Raw genomic sequence first — 26,199 nt, forward strand, 5'->3', positions numbered from 1 at the left:
AGACACACACAATTAAACAAATTGTCTAGATTTCCCAACATTGTGGCTGACAGAGAAAAGATGAGAGTAAAGGTAATTGCCTAGGGAGCTGAAGTAGACAAATATTATTGTCCAGCTCAAGCTGCTGTGAGGATCAATAGCAGGATGAATAGCTTGGCAGAAACTTTAATGCTGGGGTCATTAATTAGATTGATAGTAATTATATAACTACAGCACAAGTGACTCCCATTGTATTAAAGAGCGAATGTGCAAGACTGTCAATTACCCCAGTAGGAACCACTTCTCCCAGAAACCCATGTTTCACATTAGAGGACATTTATCTGCGTTGGAGGACTTTTTATCCACATTGTTAATCAGTAATGGCCTGTCAGGAATAATATCATGTCTATGGGGCTAATTTCTTGGCATATTCTTGTCATCTAGCAGCTTTAGATTTGTAATGGAAATGGAGCAGTGAGACGGAAAAGAGCAAGTTAAAAGGAGTTTTTAGTGTAGCCATCAAAGCACCAGGGAACGTCAAATAAAACTTCCCTTTTGTTGTTAAACGTGTCTTTATGAACAATTGGATGCATTCTTATTTAAGATGTTGATTGTTATTTTTATTCTGTTTGAGATTGAACATTTAAATTTGGAGACTAAAGAAAACATTCATTTCATTCTACAACAGACATGTTGTCGTTCTCCTGCCCAGGAAACCACTCCAACTGCACCGCTCTTCCACTGACCCATGGAGAAATGGTCCGGCTGGATGAGGGACGTTTCCCAGCCCTTGAGCTTAACAACCGGCGCCTGTCTGGGAAGAATTCCTTCTGTCGTAAAAATGGCATCTACACTCGGTGAGTTACCTCAGGTGGGGTTCGGCGAGCATGAACTTCCCAGCTGATTAGGATTCGAGAGCAACTTCCTTTGCTGTTTGTCGGTTCATCTGCTGATTGGTTCATCATCATCTGATTATGGGTCAGAGCTGATTAGTCTTTGACCTTTAGCCTCATATGCAGAGCGGTGAAATACATCATAACATGAAGAATGGTCTGCAAGGTTTTGTGGGCTGGTTCTTTGCTGATGTTGGGGTAAACGCTCCAGCATGAGAAACTCCTGCAGACACAAAGGTCCTGTCCAGACTCATGTTAGGATGTTTATACTGCAGTTGAACCCTCCCACTGTCCTAATGGGTTTGACTCCACGAGGAAAGTTGACCGTTGAGCAGGGTTGATGGTTTATCCCTTGGGTCCATGTGGCAGGGGTGAGGTGGTGTTCACTCCTCACCCCTGCCACGTGGACCTCAAGGGATCATCAATCCTGCTCAGTGGTCAACTTTCCTTGCGGGGTCACCCATAGAGACAGTGGGAGGGTTAATGAACGTGTTGCCGTCACCAGAAAGGAATATGTCTTCATCCACATTAGGTGTTCAAAGATGTGGGCTGATTTAGTTTCTTACTGGCCAAAGGGGCCAGGAAAAGGATCAAAGGCCCTTGAGAAGCTGCTCTCTTTGAAGAAGTCAAATGTGGTCCCTTACTGTTTTCTAATGAAGGGGAAGGTGTGCACGTTCTTCCTGTTGGATGCTTTAAGGGAGGAAGGAAAAATGGATGAATTAGACAGATCTGGCAAATGGGAAAATACAGCACTCATAAATAATTCAGTAGGATCCATGTCCCCTCCTCCCCTCCACTCACGTCCACCCTCTTCACATCACTGCCTTTAACCTAAAGGAGACGGGTGTTTGTTGTGTCAACCGTTTCATGGTCGTTGTGGGGTTGTGTCTTCCAAGCTCTCTCCTGACACTTGCAGTAATTTAACTCCTGCATGCGTGTCTCAGCTCTTATTAAATTTTATTTCAGAAGTTGTCAAGGTTGTCTGCTCCGCACCTTAATATTACACTTGACAGCACAGCTTTTTACGCTTGTCTGCTCTGCTCGCACACGCAGCAATTTTTCATTTCACATCGTTTAAACATTTACTTTCATGCCATTGCTGCTTTAACCAGCTGAGTAAACTCCTCTCTTAAAGGAGGCGCATGACCCCTACTCCTTTCCTTTCTACAAGTTGATGCAATATCTTGAGGTCTTAATGAAATGTCTGTGAAATGTTTTAGACTGAATACAACAGGATTACAATGCCAAAGCCCTCTTTAAACTGACTCTAGACTCATTTTCACAGGAGCTGTTTAGGGTGGGGGTGCAGCGAGACTCTTGACTTTACTTTTTTAGTCACTTTGTGGGGTTGGTGAAATGGCTGTGTTCACTCAAATCACACACACGGACACACATGCACACACATGCACGCACACACACATGCATGCACACACACACACACACACACACACACACACACACACACGTATAGCTATGTATACATATTTACATGCCTACTCAACCAGTGTGCATTATTCTGAAATTAATTTAAGTCGTTTGAATTCAACTTTCAAAATTATTTTTTTTTCTCCTTTATTTTGGAAAATATTTAGTTCTTTCTTTCTTTCTTTCTTGCCAAGATTTGCATGACCTGTTATGGGAAGGTGCATATGAATAACGAGTTTTTTAATACATTTGTACTAATAACATGTTTCTTATCTATTTACTTCCTTACAAAATTAAAGTTAAAGTCCCATTAGTTGTCACACACACAGGTGTGTGTGCGAAATTTATTCTCCGCATTTGACCCATCCCCTGGGGGAGCGGTGAGCTGCAGACAAGCCGCGCTCGGGAACTATTTGGTGGTTTAACCCCCCCAATCCAACCCCTTAAAGCGGAGTGTCAAGCAGGGAGGCATCGGGTCCCATTTTTTCAAAGTCTTTGGTATGACCCGACCAGGAGTCGAACCCTGATCTCCCGATCTCAGGGCGGACGCTCTACCACTAGATGATGGTTCATGGGCAGATAAATAAAACAATAATGGTTTATTTGAAACAAAATAATAATAAATATTTTTAAAAAATTCTAATTTTGCATCACATTCCTGTTTTTTACATGAACAACTATTACGTCCCCGGCTCTCTAGGAGAGATGAGGATAGGGGAGTAATAAAATTGGTGTGTGGGTGAAATAATAACAATGGTTTGTGTCTTTAATTTTTTTAAAGAAACATACATAATTTTTTTAAAAGTACCACAAACAGAAAAAATACATATCATCCCATCTGTGTTTGAAAAGGAGTAGGCTGAAGTGGAAACTTATATATCCCTACCCCTTTATACAAGTCATTTTACTTGTTTACTTAAATCTAACACAAAACTAACTTTTTAAAATAACAAAGGATTTTATTACAAAACAGTATTTACAACATTAAAAGGAATATCTATATACAAAAAAAAGGAGCTATCTACAAAAAGAAGGGGAGAACGGAAAACGCCAACCCAGAAGGGGTAAGGGATAAACCGAAGAAAAATACGAATAATAAGAGCAGTCCTGGGAAGCAGGAAAGCTCAAGCAGATCCAAAGTCAAATTCTAAAGCCGGTCCGAAGTCAAATTACCAAAAGTCTATCCTAATTCCAAATTTCCAAACGCGAGTCAAATACCAAAGTCGAAACGAGAGAAATACTAAGTAAGAGCACACGAGGAGAAGAGAATAGTATAAACTCAAACGAGTCTACGCCACCCTGGACCTTCTCAAAGAACTGTGGGCAGGAGAACAGCTTTTAACAGCTGTCCAGTGATTAGTGATTACAAACAGCTGGGCACCGCGAGACTGTCGAGGCAGAAGCCACTGAGGCCATCTTGTGGCTTAAAAGGGGCACAGCATGTAACCCCCACCCCCCCCCCCTTAAGAGAATGATTGGGGGTCTTCAAAAGGGGCCAACACTTATTCCAAAGGAAAACGAGGTCTCCCCCTATCTATACACACACAAAAAACTAACTAACTCACCCTAGTCTTCATGGAACACAGAAGGTGGGCTGATTAAAAACAAATTATCGTGCTGTGCCGATCCCCAGCACTGCGCAGTGTCCCCGAGAAGTCTGCTGACGCAGACAACACTAGCCTTCATCGGATCCAGCACTAACAAACAAAAAGAACCCCCACCCAAAGGGGTGGCGATCACAAGCCTACAAGGGAGCCTCATGATTAAAACTGCGTGACAGAGTGGCCGCGATGAGGTTGACAGAGCCCTTCTTGTGGCGAATCTCCAGGTTGACTTCCTGGAGCAGGAGGGCCCACCGCATCAGCCACTGGCCAGTCTAGAGGATTGTGTCTGAAAAAAAGAATAGGAGTAAATGAATTGTTTTTAACTCAGACAGGGAAATGTTGCAGAGCCTATCAGAGGGCTACAGTTTTCCTTTCGAAGGTTGAATAGTTCAGTTGTGCGCGGTTGAACTTCCGAGAGAAGCAGCATACTGGATGATCAAGCCCGGTGTCATCCCCCCTGGATGAGGACAGCTCCAGCCCCTGCTTTTGCTCCAGCTGAAAAGGTCGAGTGAGATCTGGAGCAGCTAACACAGGAGCACAACATAGTAAGTTTTCTTTTTCCAGAAACACAGAGACAGTTTGGAGCCCGGCCTGGGGTTGGGGCCCGTGAGCGAGCGCCTGGTGGCCGGGCTTTCACCTATGGGGCCCGGCCGGGCCCAGCCCGAACCAGATACATGGGCTCATCCATTTGTGGACACACCACCCGCAGGAGGAACATGAAGGGTCCGGTGCAATGTGGATCGGGTGGCAGACCAAGGCGGGAGCCTTGGCGGTCCGATCCCCGGACAAGAAAACTAGTTTTTGGGACATGGAACGTCACCTCGCTGGCGGGGAAGGAGCAGGAGCTTGTGGCAGAGGTTGAGCGGTACCGGCTAGATATAGTCGGACTCACCTCGACACATAGCATTGGCTCTGGAATCCAAGTCCTTGAGAGGGGTTGGACACTCTCCTTTGCTGGAGTTGCTCCGGGTGAGAGGCGGAGGGCTGGGGTTGGCTTTTTGAATTCCCGAGACTCTCTGCCTGTGTGTTGGGGTTTACCCCGTGGGACGAGAGGGTAGCTTCCCTGCGCCTTCGGGTCGGGGAACGGGTCCTGACTGTTGTTTGTGCTTATGGGCCAAATATCAGTTCAGAGTACCCACCCTTTTTGGAGTCCCTGGGACGAGTGCTAGATAGTGCTCCATCAGGGGACTCCATTGTCCTGCTGGGGGACTTCAATGCTCACGTGGGCAATGACAGCATGACCTGGAGGGGTGTGATTGGGAGGAACGGCCCGCCTGATCTGAACTCGAGTGGTGTTTCGTTATTGGACTTCTGTGCAAGCCGCAGTTTGGCCCTTTGACCCCATTGCTCCAGAAAAGCTAAAAATTACCCCTGGCAAACAAAAAGCTCCATGGAGGTTCACTAAATCAGTTACAAACCAAACAAAAGAGAGAATACCGCAAAGCTGAGCGTAAATGGAGGAAAAGTAACCTTCCTGATAACTATCAGTCTTACAAACAGCAGTTGAGTACTTATAACTTTGAATCAAATAAGGTACGACAAGCCTTTTTCTCTAAAGTGATCAATAACAGCATTGACATTTCTAGTGTTCTGTTTGCCACTGTCGAGAGGCTAACTGCAACCAACACAGTTGGCTCCTGATTTCATATCCCTATCTAAGAGAAAATGAGATAATCTTAAACTTCAGATTAGCCTTTCACTCCTCCATGTCACCAATACAACCAGACCACTGCTACAGCCACACAACAACTCTCTGGCTAGAACGCCAGTTTTCAAAATGACGAATGCCAAAACACTAGAGGACATAGATAAGAGCTTAAACTCATCTACCTGTTGTCTTGATACACTGCCAACTAACTTATTTAAACACATATTTAATTGTATATAAGCTGATATACTGAAAACTGTTGATTGCTTCCTAATGTCAGGTATTTTTCTTAATTCACTGAAAAATGCTGCTGTTAAGCCTCCTCTGAGCAAAAGTAAACTAGATCCCTTAGTGATGAATAATTACAGACCAATTTCTAATCTGCCCTTCATTGGGAATATTATTGAAAAAGCAGTTACGATCCAGCTGAACAACTTCTTGGAGACAAACGTCCTGGATGGATTTCAGTCAGGCTTTAGACAACACCACAGCACAGACTGCACTGATTAAAGTTTTAAATGATATCCGGCAAAACATCTGTTTTGGTGACGCTCAGTCTCAGTGCAGCTTTTGATACTGTGGACCACAACATCCTTTTTGATAGATTAATGGACTTGGTGGGACTGTCAGGCACAGTCCGTAGTTGGTTCCAGTCATACCTCGCAGACAGGAGTTGTGTTGTTTCCATTGGTGAACACAAATCAAAGCAAGTCGCCGTGACACGCGGTGTCCCCCAAGGCTCGATTCTTGGACTACTGCTTTTCAATCTCTACATGCTCCCACTGGGCCAGGTCACAAACAATAACAACATCACCTATCATAGTTATGCAGATAGTTCTATCGCCTAGTGAATGTGGTCCCCTAGACTCACTCTGTCAGTGCCTAGAGGGGGTTAACGATTGGATTAAATCAAGTTTGTTTCACTTAAAGACTAGATGGAAGTTATTGTCTTTGGAAATAAGGACAGGATGGAAGCTATTTCTCAACTTACCTCCAAAGGAAAAGACAAATACCCAGATTATAAATCTGAGTGTTATGATTGACTCAGACCTGAGCTACACTGGCCACATTAAATATATAACTACATATTTGTTTTATCATCTCCATAAATTAGCAATACTCCGAGGTCTCATGTCCAAACAAGACCTAGAGAAACAAATTAATGTGCATCTCCAGCAGGCTGGTAGCCTAGTGAACTCGACCAAATTCTTGCTTTGCAAAGTTTGGTCTAGGAACGCTCCATTGGAACCTCAGCAGCTCCTACCAGGACTCTGGCTAGCCAATCACAGCTCTCTAGAGGGGTTTCAAACACATAAAGAGCTGTGATTGGTCCAAAATGGTGGGCCAATCATAGTGCTCTATCTGCTTAGTGAACAAATCACAGAGCTTTATCCGCTTTGTGGGCCAATCAGGGCACTCTATATGCCTGGTGGGTGGGATGATGCAACAGAGTGAAACAAGAGTATGTCACATTCATTGTCCAGTAGGATGCGGAGATCATTTGAAAGACAACGGTAGAACCCGCCCCACAACCGAGAGCCGTCAATGGAGCGTTGCCAGACTAAATAATACATTTATTTAGTCTGGCTTGCCAGGCTAGCAGGCTGGGCCATTGCAATGGTCTTCTAGCTGGTCTTCCCAAAACAGCTGTAAAACAATGCAGCTTGTTCAGATGCTGCTGCTAGAGTCTTAACAAGAACCAAAAGAACCAAGCACATCACTCCTGTTCTTTAATCTCTACACTGGTTACCAGTAAACTACAGAATCGACTTCAAAGTGTGTTTACTAGTCTAAATAAATCATTCAATCACACGGGCCAGAATACATGTTGGATCTCCTTCCTGTATATACACCCAGCAGGGCTCTCAGATCCTTAGGAAACAGTCAGCTGGAAGAACCTCGGGTCAGAACGAAACAGGGTGACGCTGCTTTTAGTCAGTATGCTGCACACAGATGGAATCAGCTTCCTCACAACCTCAAATGTGCCCCAACTCTAGAAACTTTTAAAGCAAAATTAAAAAGCTTCATGTATTCATCAGCCTTTGAATAAAATGTCATACTGCACTTCCTGCACTGTAACTGCTGCCCTCTTGACTATGCCTTTTATGTGTTTGTTAAATCTGAATTTAATATCTTTGTTTGATTGACTGTGTTTGCTGTTCTTGCTTCTGTAAATCACTTAAAAAGGTGTTAGCCGCTCCTTTAACTGCTATTCCTGTTTAAACTGCCACTGATGGAGGAGTGTTAGTGCTGTTATCCGGAGGCATTTTTGTCCTCTAGCAGGGTCACCCATGGCAAATAGGTTCTAGGTGATGGATGAGACCATTCAAGGTTGAAGAGAGGCATTTTATGAGAACCCAGCTCTAGGTTATCATGGTCAACATGAATAATTGTTGTAAATCATTGTGAATTCATCACTAAATGGTCTTGATTCTAGTTTTTTTTCCTCCATTATTGAGCTTTCTAATTTTACCTGGATTCATGTTGTAAGTCCACTGATGAGTAATATGAAGGTAGCTGCTCACTTAAAGTTCCTTTCAGCTTCAGCAGAGGTCATTAACTGAGAAAAAGAACAAAAACAAAGCTGCAGCTGTTTTTCTTTTTCCTTCACTTCATAGTTTTAATGACTAGAGCAAGAAAAGGGTTGTGGTCATTACTTTTTTTACAATTTTTACTTGACTTGGTGCTCATATTAAACTACTCATGAAGCTTAGCTACCCAGCATCTCTGCAGGAATTCTGAATCCCCTTTTCGACTCATTTTGCAAACTCATTGAACTTGACTTGGTGCAAAAGGCATTTTTATTAGCAGGCACATGTACTTTTTGTGAAGGATTTTGTTTGTGCATCTCATGAAGGCTAACGTCATGTGAATCTGCCTCGTGCCAGCTCACTGCTGACCCTTTGCACAGATAATAAAAATAAAGGAAATAATGTTTTTATTCCCTGAAATAGAGATTTTCCAGGAATGTACTTAAACCCCTGTAGCTGTAAGTCATCAGTCCCTCATTTCATGCATTTTCTGAACCAGTTTTCAGCAGGGTCGCAGGGAACTGGTGCCTATCTCCTGTGGTCAATGTGTGAGTGAGGGACTGTATTGGGCAATGGTGACTCAGGGGTTAAGAATTTGCCCTGTAATTGGTGGGTTGCTGGTTCAAACCCCAGCTCTGTTCATGTCAGTTGTGTCCTTGGTCAAGACCTTTTACCCTCTTTACCTGCTGGTGGTGTTTGGAGAGACAAGTGGTGGGTAAAAATTCATAAAATCCAAAAGGAGTGAGGCCCACCCAAAAATCGGTCTGATGACGTCCATGAATCACTCTAACAAGCCTGTTGTGGTCTGTGAGAGGAGGCTGGAGAACCTGGGGAAAACTACACCTGTATAAGGACGACGTGCTCTAACTCATGAACGCATAAAACCACCGCTGGGATTCGCACCTATGACCTTCTAGCTGTGAAGCAACAGTAATACCTACTGCTATATTCTGTTATTTTTACTTTAACTCTTGTCCACTTTCCTAAAACAAGTCCAGAAATTGGTTTAGTTTTCATTTTTGAAATAAACTTTATCTTTCACTCACCAGTCCTACTGTGCTTTATTCCCATTGCCCAGGTCTCCTCCTAGACCGAGCCCTGGAAGTCTGCACTACTCAGATGAGGATGTCAGTACTAAGTATAATGACCTGATTCCAGCAGAGAGCAGCAGCCTGACTGAAAAACCCTCTGAGATATCAGACTCTCAGGTAAGCAGTGGCTCTGGCTTACAGCCGATACCAAAGGGCTTTGCAAAAAGACTAAATAAATTAGACCAAAGAAAACCAAAGAAATGTATATTTTATTCGACTTTGTTTAACATTTTTTCATCCACTGACTTTCCTTCCTCTCCGTGTCCAATCTTTTTGTCATAATCACCACTTTGCTGTATTTGAAAATGCAACTGTGCAATAATCACGAGGCAGCATTTCAGGCGGTAAATTAACATTTTGCTTTAGATAATCTGCCTCAGGTGGGTCATCTAAAACCCGACGTCCTCTGTTAGAACTGCACCGCCTCCTCAACAGGGGAAGAGGCTTCTCATTCTCCATGTGTGTGTGTGCCATAATTATCAAATCTAATTGGTTAATCAAAGGGTCGCTGCTCATTGAGTGGTGTCAACAATAAGTAAATCACATAAGGATGAGTTGGAAAAGCAGGTTGTAATGCCTTCCGCCATCCATCACCCTCGCGTGGGGACGTTCATCTGGTGGCTGCTCAGTGAGAACATTTCTCAGGCTGGTTTGAACAAACAGTGATCTCCCTGGAGACACAACCTGGTGTTATTCTTTTCCTCTGCTTTGCTGCCATTTACCTGCTACTTGTCCAAATAAATGGTGCTTCAACATCTGCTGAGCTGTACTATCTCAATAGACCGGCAAATGACTAAGCAGTTGTCAGGCACGCATTGTGCCAAGAGCCGAATGTTTTCTCAGAGAGTAACCTTCTACTGTTTCCTTTTCCTACCTTTTCTCATTTGGGTTTGTGAGCGCGTACAATTCAGTGAACCAGCAGGATGCACCCACACAATCATTCACATCATACTTCTGAATACATGAAAAACAAACTAATCTTGTAAATAATCGTTTTGTTCAATTCTAGGACACTCTTGTGTATACGTATCATATTTGTGCTCCACAGAGGTACGGGTGAGCGCCCACAGTGTGTCTGACAGACTCTCAGTAGAAGTGATTATCTCCCCTATAGAGAGCGTCAGGCATTAATAGCTTTAGAGTTGTGAGTCGAGGTTTCCTGCTGTGTTATATGACTCAAGTGCTGTGTGGTTTATCAATGAGAAACTCAAACAGTAGAAATAGTGTCTAGCCTTGATTTGAGAGTGTGAAAACGCAGCTATCATCACCTTTTAAGTGACTTCTGTTCAACTCACAGGGCAGCGACAGCGAATACGAAGTGGATCAGAGCCGGCAGAAGACCCACTCCTTTGTCAACCACTACATCAGTGACCCCACCTACTACAACTCGTGGCGGCGGCAGCAGAAAGGCGTCTCTCGTCCACCTGCGTATGGCTTCTCGCAGCCCGAGCCCTTGGTGGAGCAGGAGTCCCGGCAGCACCCGCCACCCGTTCCACCTCTTCCCCCACTCCTCCCCCAAAGTTCGCCGTCCCCACAGCCCCAGGCCCAGGGCACTTTGTTCAGGCCAAAGGGTAGCCGGACTCCTACTCCCTCCCTGCTGTCCTCTGAACCTCCCAGCCAGCACAGCACTCTGTACCGGCCCCCCAGCAGCCTGGGCTGTGCCGCTCAGGCACCTACCGCAGGCTTCTCCTCCTTTGTTTGACACACAGCTCTCCTTCCACCAGCAGGACCATGAAGAGGAGTCTTGATTTTGGTTTTTCTTGGATTCTCGACATATTTTGCTCTCCTTTTTTCTCGACAGTTGTTCCTTCACAACAAATGAGATGTTGCTCAGTCTGTAAGCATCTCAGAGATCTTAAACAGTGTTTTTTCCTCTGTGAAGAGAGTGTGTGTGTGTGTGTGCGTGTGCGTGTGTGTGTGTGTGTGTGTGTGTGTGTGTGTGTGTGTGTGTGTGTGCTAGTCTATACATCAAAGTGAGGACCAAAACAAGTTTTTTACCTGCAAACTGAGGACATTAGTAGCAAAGTGAGGACATTTGATCCTCACTTTGGGACAAAGTGGTTAGCTTTAGAGGTATGGTGTGAATTAAGTTTTAGTTAAGGCTAGGGTCAGGAGTAAACTGGTTATGGTTAGAGTTAGTTACGTTTAGGCACAATCCATTCACTAAAATGAATGGAAGTCAATGACGGTCCTCACAACGAATGCTACACTAGAGTGTGTGTGTGTGTGTGTGTGTTTGGTTGTTTAATCGCTGTAATCTATATTCCATGAAAAGACAATCATCTGAAGAGTTTTATGCTTAGGTGAATTAATTTGATGGATGTAAACAAGGAAGATCAGAACTGAAAGTCCAGAAAAAAGAAGTCCTTGTTATAGAAATGTGTGTATTATTGTTCATGATGAGAGCTTTATGAAAAACAACCACCTTAGATCCACAGCGAGTACGGACCATTTGGCTTGCAGAGACTGGACTGGAAAAACCAAACAAAAGAAAAACCAGACTTGAAGGACAGTTTGAAACGGAGGAATGGACTCTGCCTTCGAGTCCTCCACTGGAGCTGCAGTACGTGTTTACTATATGTACTTGTCTCATATTGTTTACCAGATATTTATACCAATCAGCTTCAAGCTCAGAATTTCCCGAACATCACTAGTGACATTGTTATGAATCACATTAAAGCATTGTGGCACCTTTACAGTAGACTGAGGATGTTGATTGTGAGCCGACAAACCAGCTTTCATGATGTGTGATGTTCTGTAATCTCTTTTGGGCGAAACGAGGACCAAATGCACAAATCGTCTAGGTTCAAATCATAGCATCACATCACAGCTACACTTTATGTGTCATATGAAACAGTCAAAACAGTACAAAAATCATTATTTTAGAGACGTGCAAATGTCTACCCAAAGTTTCACATCAATAGCTTAGCTTAAAGCTCTATTTTTTCCCTCATATCTACTTTTTTATGCAATTTTTTTAGTAGAAAATTGTCCTGGAAAGACAACCTTAAGCTTTTGTCTCTTGTAAACACAAAGACACTAAAACCACAACAGCTTGTACAGTTACAGCCACGGCTTGATCCAGTATAATGTTGCTTAAAATATTTTTATGGGGAAAAAAACAACTGATCACAAGTTTTTTTGTCAAATGCGTAAATGCAGACTGTCATGATATATATGTATGTGTGTGCGTGCATGTGTGTGTTTAAAATGTGTATCAAGGCGGTAATCTGATTTCTAGAAATGTGTTTTCTTTTGCTCTGAGGAAAAATATTCATGCAGTTTTGTTTTTTTGCAACACTTTTGCACATGCTGGTTCATCACTAACGTTCCATGGGACATTGCTGTGCTGGAATTGAACCCAAAGTGAATAAAACAGTCTTGAAATTTAGTCTAACAAATGTGCAGTGTGAACATGCATGCAATGAGGGGAAATGATGATTGTTTCATGGTAGCTCTCTAAAATATGCATTTAATGGGGACTTTTCTTCATTAATCATCAGAACATTTTTAATGTGATGGAATATTTCAGCATTCATTGGCAAATTAGTCAGGGGATTTATGATGCTGACATATGAGAGGATTAGAAGAGCTTTACAGCTGTTGCATAAACAATGATTTCAAAGAAAACAGAAATCATATCAGGCGTTGCAGACAACAGTTTTGCAGGGTCAGTCCTCGGTGGACCTTAATGCGTGGTTGGGGAGTATAACATGGTTTCTGACACTGGATCCCATGGTGCAGGAATGACCTAATTCTTCAGCAACAGCAAAGACACCATTTAAATGCACAAGAGCACAAGTTCAAGGGAGGAATTTGAAGATCGGGTGCAAGCATGCTGAAGACTGGGAGAAGGAGAGGCAGGTGCTGGGATAATCTCCTTATTTCAGACCAGGAGACATTGATTTCATACATGACAAGGGGCGGTCATGCAGATGGGGAGGAGGATAAGAAAATGCTTTGAAGATGATTGTTTTTTTTTACAAATATATCTTTTCAGTGACATATCAAGTGACCTGTGTCACATACCAGACAAACTCAGAAGCTCCTTTTTGCAAACTAAATATTACATTTGTGGCATTTTCTTTTTTCTGGAGCTTAAATGTTTTCTAATTCTTTCACCAAACACCCATAACCTTTCATCTTTTGAGAACGACAGAAATGTGTAGCTCACTCACACCCTGGCCCCGCTAAGACACTCAGAGGAAGCTTCACATCAACGAGTCTGTCACATTTTTGTTTTTCCTTTCAATGTCTCCTTGTGGGATCTGCTTAATGCGTCCTAATTCTGACTGGGCTTGATGGAAAGCATCAGAGCCCGTTTTTCTACCATGGCCAACTCTTCTTGACTGGTGACTAAAATAAGGACACAATCACAGAAAAGTCAATGTTTATGTTATTTTGCTCATAGGACAGAGATATTGACTTTCAATGCTAGTGCGGTTGATCAAATAACAATAATGTGTATCTTCTGAAGTTATTATAACAAGTTTTATACAATTTCATGATTTTGGCAGAAAAGCTGATCACTTTTTGTCTCATTCTGATCATTCTGTACTTGAATGATAATATCAAAAACTGTGTTTTACTGGTGCTAACTGTTCCCAGGAGTAAAGGAGATTCCCTCAATGTGATAAATGTGGCTTTAGAGGTAAGTACCTCTAAAACTCAAATACAAGAAAAGTTTGGTTTGAATGTATGTTTAACAGTTGATGTGAAAGGTAAAGTAGAGAAAAGTCAAGTACATAAAAAGCACTTTTCATATCATTTATTATTACTACTACTACTATTATTATTATTATTAGTAGTAGTAGTAGTAGTAGTAGTAGTAATAGTAGTAATAATAATAATAATAATAATAAACTTTATTGGCATAGCACATTCAAACACAGTGTTTCCAGTTTCCAGTCAGGTTTTCGTAGAGCTCATTCTACTGAAACAGCTCTTCTTAGGGTCTCTAATGACCTTCTGACTCTCAGTGATGCAGGGGACTGTTCTGTTCTGGTCCTGCTGGACCTGACTGCAGCCTTTGACACTGTCGACCATCACCTGCTACTGGAGAGGAAGACTGGGTAGGCCTATCAGTAACTGCTCTGGAGTGGTTCTCCTCTTATCTGTGGCCGTCACCAAGTTTAGGTCCTCCACCACCTCCCTCACCCATGGTGTCCCACAAGGTTCTGTGCTGGGGCCTCTGCTCTTCCTCCTCTATCTGCTTCCTCTTCAGCACATCCTGAGCTCATTCAAATGAATCTCCTACCATCTTTATGCAGATGACATCCAACTGTACATCTCCTTTAAGCCCCATGAGATGTCTAAGCTGCAGCTGTTACACACCTGCTTAGACTCTATCAAAACCTGGATGGTGGGAGCGTTCTTCAGCTGAATGAAGATAAGACTGAGACTCTCTTGGTCAGCTTGCTTCTCACACCAAACCTTCTGTCAGGAATCTTGGCGTGACCTTTGACCCAGCTCTCACCCTGGATTCTCATGTCAGTTCTCTTGTTCGCTCTTCCTTCTTCCATCTTAGGAACATTGCTTAGCTGAGTCCCATTCTGTCCCGCTCTGAACTCAGTGCAGACACTGAGTCACGCACCAATTTAGCCGGGAAGCAGTCCACCGAAGAGCCAGCTGGCTTCATGGAGCTAATCAGTTTAATCAAGTCAGCAAGCTGAACTGGAGCAAAGTCTGAGAAGGCAGGTAGGTCCGGCGGTTCCACATGGATAGTATGTGTTTTAGGCTGGAGGCTAAGCCTAATACCAAGGATCTTGTTAAGGAAACAGCTCTGTAGCTCTCTGCATAAAGCAACAGTGGGATTTAGACCATCAGACTCATTTAACAGTAGCAGGGAGTTGATTGTGCTGTACAGCCTGGAATGGTCTCCATGATGCTGTGAAATGATAGCAGAAAAATAGTTATTACGAGCAGATCTAACTGCTCTCTGGTAGCGTGAAAGTGCATCAACCAGGAGCAGCCGGGAGTATGACAGTCTATCGCTCTTCCACCTCTGTTCCAGCACCCTACAATGTCGCCTGAGGCTACGAGTGTAATCATTCAGCCAAGGGTCGGATGTTGTCTGTTTCCGCCTTGGTCTCAGAGGGGCAACATGATATACTCACTGCTATGGATGTCAGTCAAGGCAGTCCACCACACACTGTCGAAGAAGATGCAAATACATCCTTTATCTAAATAAAAAACTTCTATCTGCTCTTAGCTGGAAGGTTTAAATAGGGGGAGATATTCAAGTGGGTGAGACAGATACAAGAAGAAAAAGAACAAATGGCAGCATCTTAAAAACGGAAAGTGGACAGTGAAAATCGATCATCTAATCTGGAGTGGAAGGAGTAATTTCTCTTTGTTCTTCCCACTGATGGCAGAAAACCTGTTTGTCTCAAATGTTCAGAAACTGTGGCACTTACAAAATTAAAAGTGGCAATGTGAAACGCCATTAAGAGAGAAAGCGGTAAAGTTTTGAATGAACATACCACCTCAGATCATATGTAAGATCAGAGAAAATGTGTTGTCTCAATGCCCAGTGTGACCAGTCCACCAGGATCCTGGAGCACACAGTCACTGCTCAGCAACAAGCTGATGAGTGATACATTTCTTGGATTTTGGCTCAGCACAAAAAGCCATTTACTGATGGAGAGGTTGTCAAAGAATGTATGACTGCAGCTGCTAAAACACTTCTTGAAAGAAAAGACTCAGAATGTTTTAGCCCTGCTAGATGAAGCCTTACAGAAGGCACCATGTGTAGGTTTAGCTGTGGAAGAGTCCGTTGACAAACGTGATAATTCTCAGCTGTTAGTATACTGTGTGGCAAAAAAGCATTTAGTCAGCCATCAATTGTGCAAGTTCTCCCACTTAAAAATATGAGACAGGTCTGTAATTTTCATCATAGGTATACCTCACCTATATGAGACAACATTAGAAAAAAAAATCCCAGACAATCAAATTGTCTGGCTTTCTAAGAATTAATTTGCAAATTATGATAGAAAATAAGTATTTGGTTTTCTACAACAAGCAATATTTCTGGCTCTCACACACCTGCTAGTTATTCTGTAAAACACTCCTCTGTCTTCCACTTGCCACCTGTATAAATGGCACCCCTTGGAAGTCATTATCAGTATTAAAGATGCCGGTCCACAACCTCAAACGAGTCTGGCTCCAAACTCCATATGACTAAGACCAAAGACACTAGAAACTGTCAAAAGCACACCGGAAACAGAATTGTAGACTTGCACCAGACTGGGGAGACTGAATCTGCAATAGGTAAGCAGCTTGGCATGAAGAAATCAACTGTGTGAGCAATAATTAGAAAATGGAAGACATACAAGACCACTGATAATCTCCCTCTATCAGGGGCTCCATGCAAGATCTCACCCCGTGGGGTCAAAACGATCACAAGAACGGTGAGCAAAAACCCCAGACCAACAGGGGGGAACTTGTGAATGACCTGCAGAGAAAGCTGCCATCAATAACACACCAGTGACTCTAATCCTGACCCCTGCTTAAGCTAGTACATGTGCAGACCCATCTGAAGTTTGCTAGAGAGCATTTGGATAATCCAGAAGAGGACTGGGAGAATGTCACATGGTCAGATGAAATCAAAGTAGAACTTTTGGATACAAACTCTACTCATTATGTTCGGAAGAGGAAGAATGCTCATTTGCATCCAAAGAACACCATTAAGAAGCACGGGGTGGAAACATCCTGCTTTGGGACTGTTTTTCTGCAAAGGGACCAGGACGACAGATCTGTGTAAGGGCAACAATGAATGGAGCCATGTATCATCACATTTCTAGTGAAAATCCGCTTCCATCAGCAAGGAAAACTTCTGACCTTGATTATTGCCAACAATGGATATATAACAAAGTATTGATATGGACTGTTGTTATTGACCAAATACCTATTTTCCATAATAATTAGCTAATACATTTTTTTAAATCAGAAGTATTTCAATTGCACTGAATTTGTTTGATTTGATAGCCAAATCAATGCAGATGTTGACAGGACTGCAACAATGCTGACATACAATTCACACTAAATTGTAGGACATTATGTACTTTCAGAGCTTTGCCTCAAAACATCTTCTTTGACTGGATCTCTATAAACTTGATTTGAATATCCCTTTTCTAGAAAAATGTGCAGCTCCCACCAAGTGCTCTGACTTCCATGTTTGGCTTTTTGGACATGCTATCCACCTTATTTTTCCCTTTCCTTATGGAGAAACAATGATGTAAGACACATCTGGTGAGATGTTTTAAGTAGCACACACCCACTGGTTTCATTTTCATGTTTTGTTGCTAGTACCTGTTTATTTGGACATTTGAAGAGGATTTAAAAATGATTTACCCCTGAAAAATGTACTTGTGTGGCTTGGGTAAATGGCATGCTGTTTGTGGTTGGACAAACAACCAGGGAAAATTAAATTTGTGGCTACAAGAGCGATGTTTAGAACATGCACCTTGGAGTAAGAGAGAGTGCAGCTGTGAGCATCGGTAGTTTTCATCGCCTCCCCAGAGTTGAGGATCCCAGAAGGATGTGGCTGAAAAATCTTAACTTGGAAACCATCACAAACTTAATTTGTGTATTTGTTTCATTTTGTTGTGAAAATCCCAGAGAAGAACACCCACATCCTACTTTGTTGTTGAATATGACAAACCTCCGGAGAAGAGAAGCAGAGTAGTAGAACGATAGCGGTCTCACGAGAACAACAGATTTGAAATCACATGCACAATTTTCTGAATAATTATGTTTGTAGAATAATAATGTAGAATTTCTTTACGCTGCAGTTTTTAACCTAAAAGTGCCATCCTGCAGTGTGTATTTCACCTGATGTACAAGCTAAAACTCAGGCTAGGTGATGAGGATTTTAGGACTCTGACCTGGCATCTCCCTTTCAGTAAATAAGACTGTGTCCCACCTCTTTCAACAACGACCAACCTTTTTGCTATGTAGGTACTGATTAGCCTCTGAGCTTTTAAGACTGTTTATTGCCACGTTGTAGCTAAGTAGCTCAAATGCTACTGTATGTTATCTTGGCCAGATTTTAAGACCAACCACCCATTTTTACAAAACAATGCCGTCAATTTGCCGCAACGCTGAGCCGGCATTTCTCAGAGCCTTAGGTCGTTTATACGTGGTCCGGCCGTGGCGATAATGTTGCGCAATCATGTCCTTTTAACAAAGGACTACACAATGACATTATAAAGGGGGTATGGAGGTGGTCTCTGCACTGCTGCGGACTTCCATTTCTCTTGGACATTACTTGCTTTTTATAGCAATTGAAGCCATGCTCATTACATTTTTTGACAAGTCGCTCCTAAAGGTGATTGTCACCCACACTTCCTGTTCAGTCTCTGGTGATCTGACCTCCAGCTCTAATGGAGAAAAGCTCCAGGAGCACTGCATTGCTCCAGATTACCATCTCAGCTGTTTATGTTTACAAAAGTAAAACTTATGGCCCGTGTCCACAAAAATAAACAATAATGAACAAGAGTCTGCTTCTAGACCTGCAGAAAGAGAAAGAACAGAAAAAACTGGGACACACAACAATACATCAGGAGCAAGCGATCACTGCATCAACCTGATGATGAAATATAAAATCAACATTGTTTAACTGAACAATCACAAGACAATAAATCATAGTGCATTTAGTGGCAACGACAGCCTTAAGACAAGTGTTGAACGTGCCCAAGCCCATACTTTTGAGAGCACCATGTGAGCACCTGTGTGTGTACACGTGTTTGTTTATGTAAAGTTTCTCTGTAGGAGCGTCCAATAGAGAGTGTGAGGAACCACAGATCTGCCCCTAAAGATGTGTAGGAGACGGGGGGAGCTCCAAGTCCCAGAGATCCAGGCGCTGCCCCAGAACACAGGAACCCCAAGGAGATTGCGACCAGAAAGGCCCCCGCCCCCCTCGAGAGGCACAGAGGATCGCCCCGGGGGACCACAACCAGCAGCCGGCAGAGTTCCGGGAGATATCAGCGGCAAGCCCATAGGCCCGCCTGCAGCCTCCCACCCCCTAGCCGGCCGAGTCCGGGACCCAGCAACCCGGGACTTAGGGGCGACCACCCCCGCCGGGGACCCAGCAGAGCCCAGGGACCCAGACCCCACCAGGCAGCCACCGGGATTGATCAGACAGACGCCAAAAATCTTAAACCCCCTGACCCGGGAGCCACGAACACTCAGGCAGACCAAGGCACCACACCCCACACCAGGTGCGGCAGGGGGAGGGGAGACGAAGATCTATATCATCAAAAGAAGTCCCAGGAGAAGAGAGGAGTCAAAGGCCCCACCTGACATATACAGTCATACACAAACACAGTCACACACTCCCTCCCTCATGCTCACACATGCACATACAACCAAAGACTTACAAAAATGCACGCCGGACACCCACTCATGCTCCCCATACACACCCTATTCACTCTGGTCCCAGTACTGCTGCACATTGGGTACAACCATCACCGGTTACCAGAGTTCGACCCTTTCTGCTGGGGTGCTGATGAGCAGGCTCCCCCGCCCAACGCCGAGCACAGCAACCCACCACCCCAGACCCCAACCAGACGGCCAGATCTCCCTCCTAGCCTCCAGCCCCAGGAAGCCAAGCAACAACAGAGGTGTGCTAAGACCCCTAGTCTCCCTCCGCCCGCTCCAATATAGTGTTGTGTGTTGATGAGGTGTATTCCATGACTGTGGTGAGCGGGCAGTGCGTGCATTGTCTGGCCTATGCCAGCTGATGCCACCGCACCACCCCACTTGCACCCACAGCCCTCGGTGTCTAAGTGCAGTTTAAAATTGGAAGTGGGCACCGGCACTCGGGAGGAGGCTGAGAAATCCCCCTGCCAAGTGTCGTTGAATGTGCTCACTCCCAAGGCCCTAAGTGTGTGTTTGCGTGGAATGTCGTCGGTGGAAGTGTATAAGGTGCAAATAAAATTGGGGGGCAGGTTGCCACAGGAATGCGGAAATGGGGTCCATACCCGCACTCCCTGACTTGTCCACCCCCCAAGGTCCTATGTGTATGTTTGTGTGATGATGTGAAGGAGCAGGACAGAAATATGCGGGGATGGGGAAGAATGCCTGGTTGGGCTTAAGCTTGGTTTATGCTTGACGTATTCACTTTCCACGCGGTGATGCGGCTCGCGGATGGAACGCACTTCACAACTTGCAGCGTTTATGGTTCATGCGGCTCGTCTCTGCGGTGAGCCAATATTCTCCCAAACTGTAGGGGGCAGCATGGAGCTCTACAGCATGCACCCAACACTACACCATAGTAGAAGTAGAAATTACTGTTTACAACATGGTATTTCAGCATTTTTAACAGCGTCCTCGTCTTTTCCGACAGTGCGAGCTATTTCTCTCCAAGAATTATTAACAACATGTTGATCACGGTGATCTCTGAGAGCTGAATCATACAAATGTCTGTATTTACCAACCTCTGCCATACTAGTTCTTGCCGGTCCGCCATGTTTTTCCGCGTCCGTCCATCCGCGTGGTTAGAAATTTTCCAAGGTGCGCGTTGCGGAAATTCTGGGCTGTGCGGAGGCGCGGTGGAGGGGCGTGGTTGTTAAAATGACGCAAAATGATGAAACTTTTCCGCGCGGAGCCGTGCGGACCCCGCGGACACGTCAAGCATAAACCAACCCTTAGCCCTCCAGGGAGCCAGCTCCCCCAGCTCGAGAGAAGTGTTGACGAACTCGCCAAGGTGTTAAAAGCCATGAATCTCCCAGATCTGATCCATTCTGGTGCAGCTACTTCCGCAGCTGCTGCTCCTCCTGTGCAGTACCGTGTCTCTCCAGTCCATGAGCCACGCCTAACACCACCGGAAGTCTACAAAGGTGATCCCAAACAATGCCAACCTCTTTTGACTCAGTGTGGGATGCACTTCAAGCTACAGCCCTCTTCATTTTCCACGGAGAGATCCAAGGTGGCTTACGTCATCTCGCTATTGTTGGGTCGAGCTAAAGAGTGGGGAGCAGCAGCATGGTCCAGGGATTCTCTTATTTGCTACACCTTCAAGGATTTTTCTAATGAACTCACATGTGTGTTTGATCCTGTCCTGCCACATAAAGAAACCATTAGAGGGTTGTTGTCCCTGAAGTAGGGGCAGCGACGCGTCACAGATTACATAATCAACTTCCATGCCTTAGCAGCTGACAGCTGCTAGAATGAAAAAGCATTGAGTGACGTATTTTACAGAGGGTTATCTGAGGAGATCAAGGAACAGCTTGCCACCAGAGAACCCTCAAAGTCCCTTGCAGACCTAGAAGATTTGGCTACACGCATCAACCTCTGGCTAGCAGAACGCAGGATTGAAAGGGGGAGGAGCAACACCCATACACCAACTTTCCGGTCCTCTATCGCCACCAGGTCCGATCTAGAACCCTCCGCTGTGAGTACTCAGTTTCCTAAACCTGTTTTTCAACCTGAGGAAGCTATGCCAAACCAAGCTTACATCAGAAGAAAGACTTAGACACAAGAACAATAACCTGTGTTTTTACTGTGGAGATAACAATCATGCAGTCCGCCAGTGTATGTTAAAAGGCCAGGCCCAGTAGGCATTTTGAGGTACCATCTGGGCCATTCTTCACTCGACAAAACCTCATCACTGATGTCTGCCTCTGCTGATTTTCTGTTTAAAGAATCCAAGCTCACCCTCCTTGTCTTGACTCAGGGGCAGACAGAGTTCATGGACTACGACCAGGCCAAATTAATGGGGTTGAGTTTTTTTCCCACCACCAGGGTGCAAAGGGTCCTTGCCATTGACGGACACACCATTCAACATGTCACTCAGGAGACAGAACCTGTTACTATGAAGCTGAGTGGAAACCATATGCAGACAATCAGCTTTCTTCTCATACACTCCCCTGAGCTGCCGGTCATCCTGGGTGCATCCTGGCTCCAAACCCACAACCCCCAAATCAACTGGAGGACAGGGGAGATTGTTAACTGGTCAGACCAATGTGTGACTTCATGCCTGCACCATGCCTTGCCTTCTGTCCCCGACTCCCAAGCCACATCTGAGACCTAACCCTGACCTGTCCAGAGTCCCGACGGATTACCATGACCTGAAGGAGGTTTTCAATAAGCACAAGGCCATCTGTCTGCCTCCCCACTGACCCTATGACTGTGCCATAGAGCTCCTGCCAGGCTCTTCCCCTCCTAGGGGTCGTCTATATTCCCTATGTGTTCGTGAGAACACCGCCATGCTTCAATATATTGAGGATTCACTGAAAGCTGGACTTATTCGTCCCTCCTCATCCCCTGCTGGTGCTGGTTTCTTCTTTGTGGGAAAGAAGGATGGTTTGCTCCGTCCCTGCATTGATTATCAAGGACTAAATGACATCACAGTTAAAAATCGCTACCCACTCCCCCTGATTAATACTGCTTTCCATCCAGGGTGCTCATGTTTTTACAAAGCTGGACCTCAGAAATGTCTATCATCTAGTCAGAATCAGAGAGGGGGATGAATGGAAAACTGTCTTTAACTCATTCACTGCCATTGACGACTAAATTCGTCATTTTAAATCCAACCGTTCACTGCCAATGACGACTAAAGACGTCATTTGCATTTTTTTTTACTGTGTGGGCGTCGGAACGAGCCCCCGCACCGTGAGAACAAACATCTCAGCTCTAAAGCCGATCTTCATCTGCAAACGTCACACGTCATGTGATCAGGAAGCAGAAAATCCATGTGTTAGGAGATCGTTTTGGGCTGCTGCTGTATAAAAAAGTGAGGAGCGAACCGGAAAAGCTTCTGCCGATCACAATTCAACAATGGATTATGAAAGAACAGATAAAGCTCGAAATGTGTGGATTCTTCCTGATATAAGAGGTGAGTCTCTGCTTTGTTTTGTTTGTTTTTGCGTCTACATCATCCTAGCATGCAACGTTCTGTGACTCTTAAAAAACTGTAAAAACGGTGAGAAACGCTGGCAGCGAAGGGCTTTACCCATCAGGAAACGGCTGACAGCGAATTAGTTAATACACCTACAGGACACTATGAATATTTGGTCATGCCCTTCGGACTCAATAATGCCCCTGCTACCTTCCAGGCACTTGTCAATGATGTTCTCAGAAACATGGTGGGACAATCTGTTTTCATATACCTCGATGATGTGCTTAGATTTTCTCCAGATCTTGAGACACACAAGAAACATGTCCGAGCAGTCATCCTTCGGCTCCTGCAGAGCAACCTGTTCATCAAGGTGGAGAAATGTGAATTTCACCGTTCCACCATCTCATTTTTGGGCTTTGTCATCTCTCCTAACCAGATATCTATGGAGCCTGACAAAGTCTCAGCTGTCATTAATTGGCCGATACCTTGTGACAGAAAACACCTCCAGAGGTTTCTTGGATTTACTAATTTCTATAGGAGATTCATCAGGAACTACAGCAAGATAGTGGCTTCTCTCCATGTCCTCACCTCCACCAAGGTCAGATTCAATTGGAATGACCACGCAGGCAAAGCTTTCGCTACGCTTAAAGAACTCTTCACCACTGCCCCGGTGCTTCACTCCCCAGACCCAAATCGTCAATTCCTTGTGGAGGTGGATGCCTCGGATAGTGGTGTGGGGGCAGTCCTCAGTCTAAGGTACAAAGATAATAATGTTCACCCCTGTGCCTTTTTTCCAGTGGCATCAACTGCCAAACATGGAGGAGGAAGTGTGATGGTCTGGAGATGTTTTGCTGGCTCCAGGGTCGGTGACTTGTACAGAGTGAGAGGCACCCTGAACCAAAACATCTACCACAGCATTCTCCAGCACCATGCAGTACCCTCTGGTATGTGCCTAGTTGGTCAGGGGTCCATCCTACAGCAAGATAATGACCCAGAACATAAGTCCAAGCTATGCTAGAACTACCTCAGGAAAAAAGAACAAGATGGTAAGTTTGTAAACATGGAGAGGCCAGCACAGCCTCCAGACTTAAACCCCATGGAGGTGTTTTGAGATGAACTGCACAGAGGAGTGAAAGCAAATCAACCTACTAGTGCCACACATTTATGGGAACTTCTGCAGCAGATATGGAAGAACTTTCTGAAGAATATTTGATTTCTGTTGTAGAAAGAATCCCACGAGTGTGTTCAGCTGTTATGTCTGCCAAAGGTGGCTACTTTAATGAGTCAAAATTTTAGAACACAATTTGGTCTATAAATTGATTCCAGGATTTCTTTTTTAACTCTAATTGCTTATTTGTACTATGCTTTCATTTCAGAGTGCAATGTGACACTAAACTGCATCATTTCCAACAAAAAACTGGAAAATTTGGTCTGGGAGGTCTGGGAACTTGAGGGTTTAGCATCTTAGCTGTTCCTAGAACTACTCTTTTCTGGACTGAGATGTCCGATGACTTTCCTGGGATCTGCTTTAGCCGCTCCTCCAGTTTGTCGTTACTGCCCTGAGTGCCCCAATGACCATGGGCATCACCTCCAGACTTTCTCAAGTTTTTCTTTGAGGCTCTGGTACTTCTCTAGTTTCTCGTGTTCCTTTTTCTTGATGTTGCACCACTTGGTATTGCTACATCAATTGTCCTCTGTTGTTGGTCCACCACCACCATGTCCATCACCATTTTGTCAGTCTGGGTCTGGAAGTCCCACAGGAGCTTGGCTCTCTCGTTCTCAACCACCTTCGGGGGTGTTACCCACTTTGACCTTGGGGCTTCTAGTCCATACTCTGCACAGATGTTTCTGTACACGATACCAGCCACTTGGTTGTAATATTCCATGTAAGCTTTCTCTGCCAGCATCTTACACCCTGCAGTTATGTGATGGATTGTCTCAGGGGCATCTTTGCATAGCCTACACCTTGGGTCTTGTCTGGTGTGGTAGGTCTTGGCCTCTGTTGCTCTGGTGTTCAGGGCCTGTTCCTGTGCAGCTATGATGAGTGCCTCTGTGCTGTCCTTCAGACCAGCTCTTTCTAGGGGCTTATGCTCCCACGATGGTATTTCTCCTCCTCTGTTTGACATTGTCTGAGACATTCACTGAGCACGTCATCTGTTGGGGCCTTGTCCTTGATGTAATTATGGATCTTGGTTAATTCATCCTGGACAGCGGCTCTCACCCTCACTAGTCCTCTGCTTCCTTCCCTATGGCTAGTGTGCAGTCTCAGGGTGCTGGATTTGGGATGAACCCTCCATGCATGGTTAGGAGCTTCTGTGTCTTAACATCTGTGGTCTGTATTTCTTCCTTTTGCCAGGTTATTTTTCCTGCAGGATATCTGAGCGGTTCGGTCCACTTGTGTAATGTTTTGGGTTTTTTTTCTGTAAAATAATGAATTTTCATTCGTGTGATTTAGGTGTAGCGGATAATAGTTCCAAGGCGAGTTTCTGAGTGACGCCTGATCTCCTTTTAAAAAAATGTGATCTGCAAATTCTGATCAACGACTTTCAGAGCGGATCAAACCAGCTGGTTGTCGCTGCTACTGTGGAGCCTGTAGAGATGCTGAATGCAGCGTCTCCCCTCCCTCCCTTCTCTCACAGTGGGAAAAATGTAATCAAACACGTCTGCTGAACTTTTCCCCTGGGACAACTGATGTAAATTTTTCATCTGACAACAATAGATACAGCTCGGAGGAAGCTCGTTATTTTATACGAGTTTTAGAGAAGAAACTCTGGACGTGTGTGGGAGTTTTTACGGCTCGCTGCAGAAATAAAAACACGGAGCATCAACAGTCAAACACAACACTTCTGTATGAGCATGACTCTCATAGCTGCACACATAACCTGTGAAATAATTAAAGACATTATGCTAGATCAGCAGCATGTGATGACACCTGGTTCTGCTCACTATAGGCGCCTCTTCAGATAATAAATAATAATAATGTACCGAAAATGTATCTAACCAAGCTCTTCAAAACAGTGAACAAAACTGAATACAATTTTAGCGTACCGCTACACCCGTAACATCATATACATAGTTTACGCAGTAATTAAAATAATATCAACTCGTTGGAACGAGCCGGTTGCCAGGAACCCAAGAGTAGTCAACAGCTGGATGTGCACTGGAATGGAATGAGTCCGGCAGGTCGG

At 44.4% G+C, this 26,199-nt stretch overlaps 1 protein-coding gene across 7 annotated transcripts in view; it reads left to right on the top strand.

Annotated features, from left to right (window-relative positions):
* sdk2a (sidekick cell adhesion molecule 2a) overlaps positions 1 to 12,562 on the top strand; it is a 161,166-nt gene extending 148,604 nt beyond the window's left edge. For 4 of the 7 annotated variants that reach the window (XM_070551312.1, XM_070551314.1, XM_054731334.2 and 1 more), the window contains exons 43-45: positions 668 to 836; positions 9,159 to 9,288; positions 10,469 to 12,562. In XM_070551312.1, the coding sequence (XP_070407413.1) occupies positions 668 to 836; positions 9,159 to 9,288; positions 10,469 to 10,873 (704 nt within the window). In that variant the 3' untranslated portion in view covers positions 10,874 to 12,562. The remainder of the gene's footprint in view (positions 1 to 667; positions 837 to 9,158; positions 9,289 to 10,468) is intronic. The other 3 variants (XM_070551315.1, XM_054731336.2, XM_054731337.2) reach the window with 1 other exon arrangement.
* The last annotated feature ends 13,637 nt before the right edge of the window (positions 12,563 to 26,199 follow it).

This window comes from Nothobranchius furzeri, chromosome 5, assembly GCF_043380555.1.
Source record: "Nothobranchius furzeri strain GRZ-AD chromosome 5, NfurGRZ-RIMD1, whole genome shotgun sequence".
In the NCBI taxonomy this organism is placed as follows: Eukaryota; Metazoa; Chordata; class Actinopteri; order Cyprinodontiformes; family Nothobranchiidae; genus Nothobranchius; species Nothobranchius furzeri.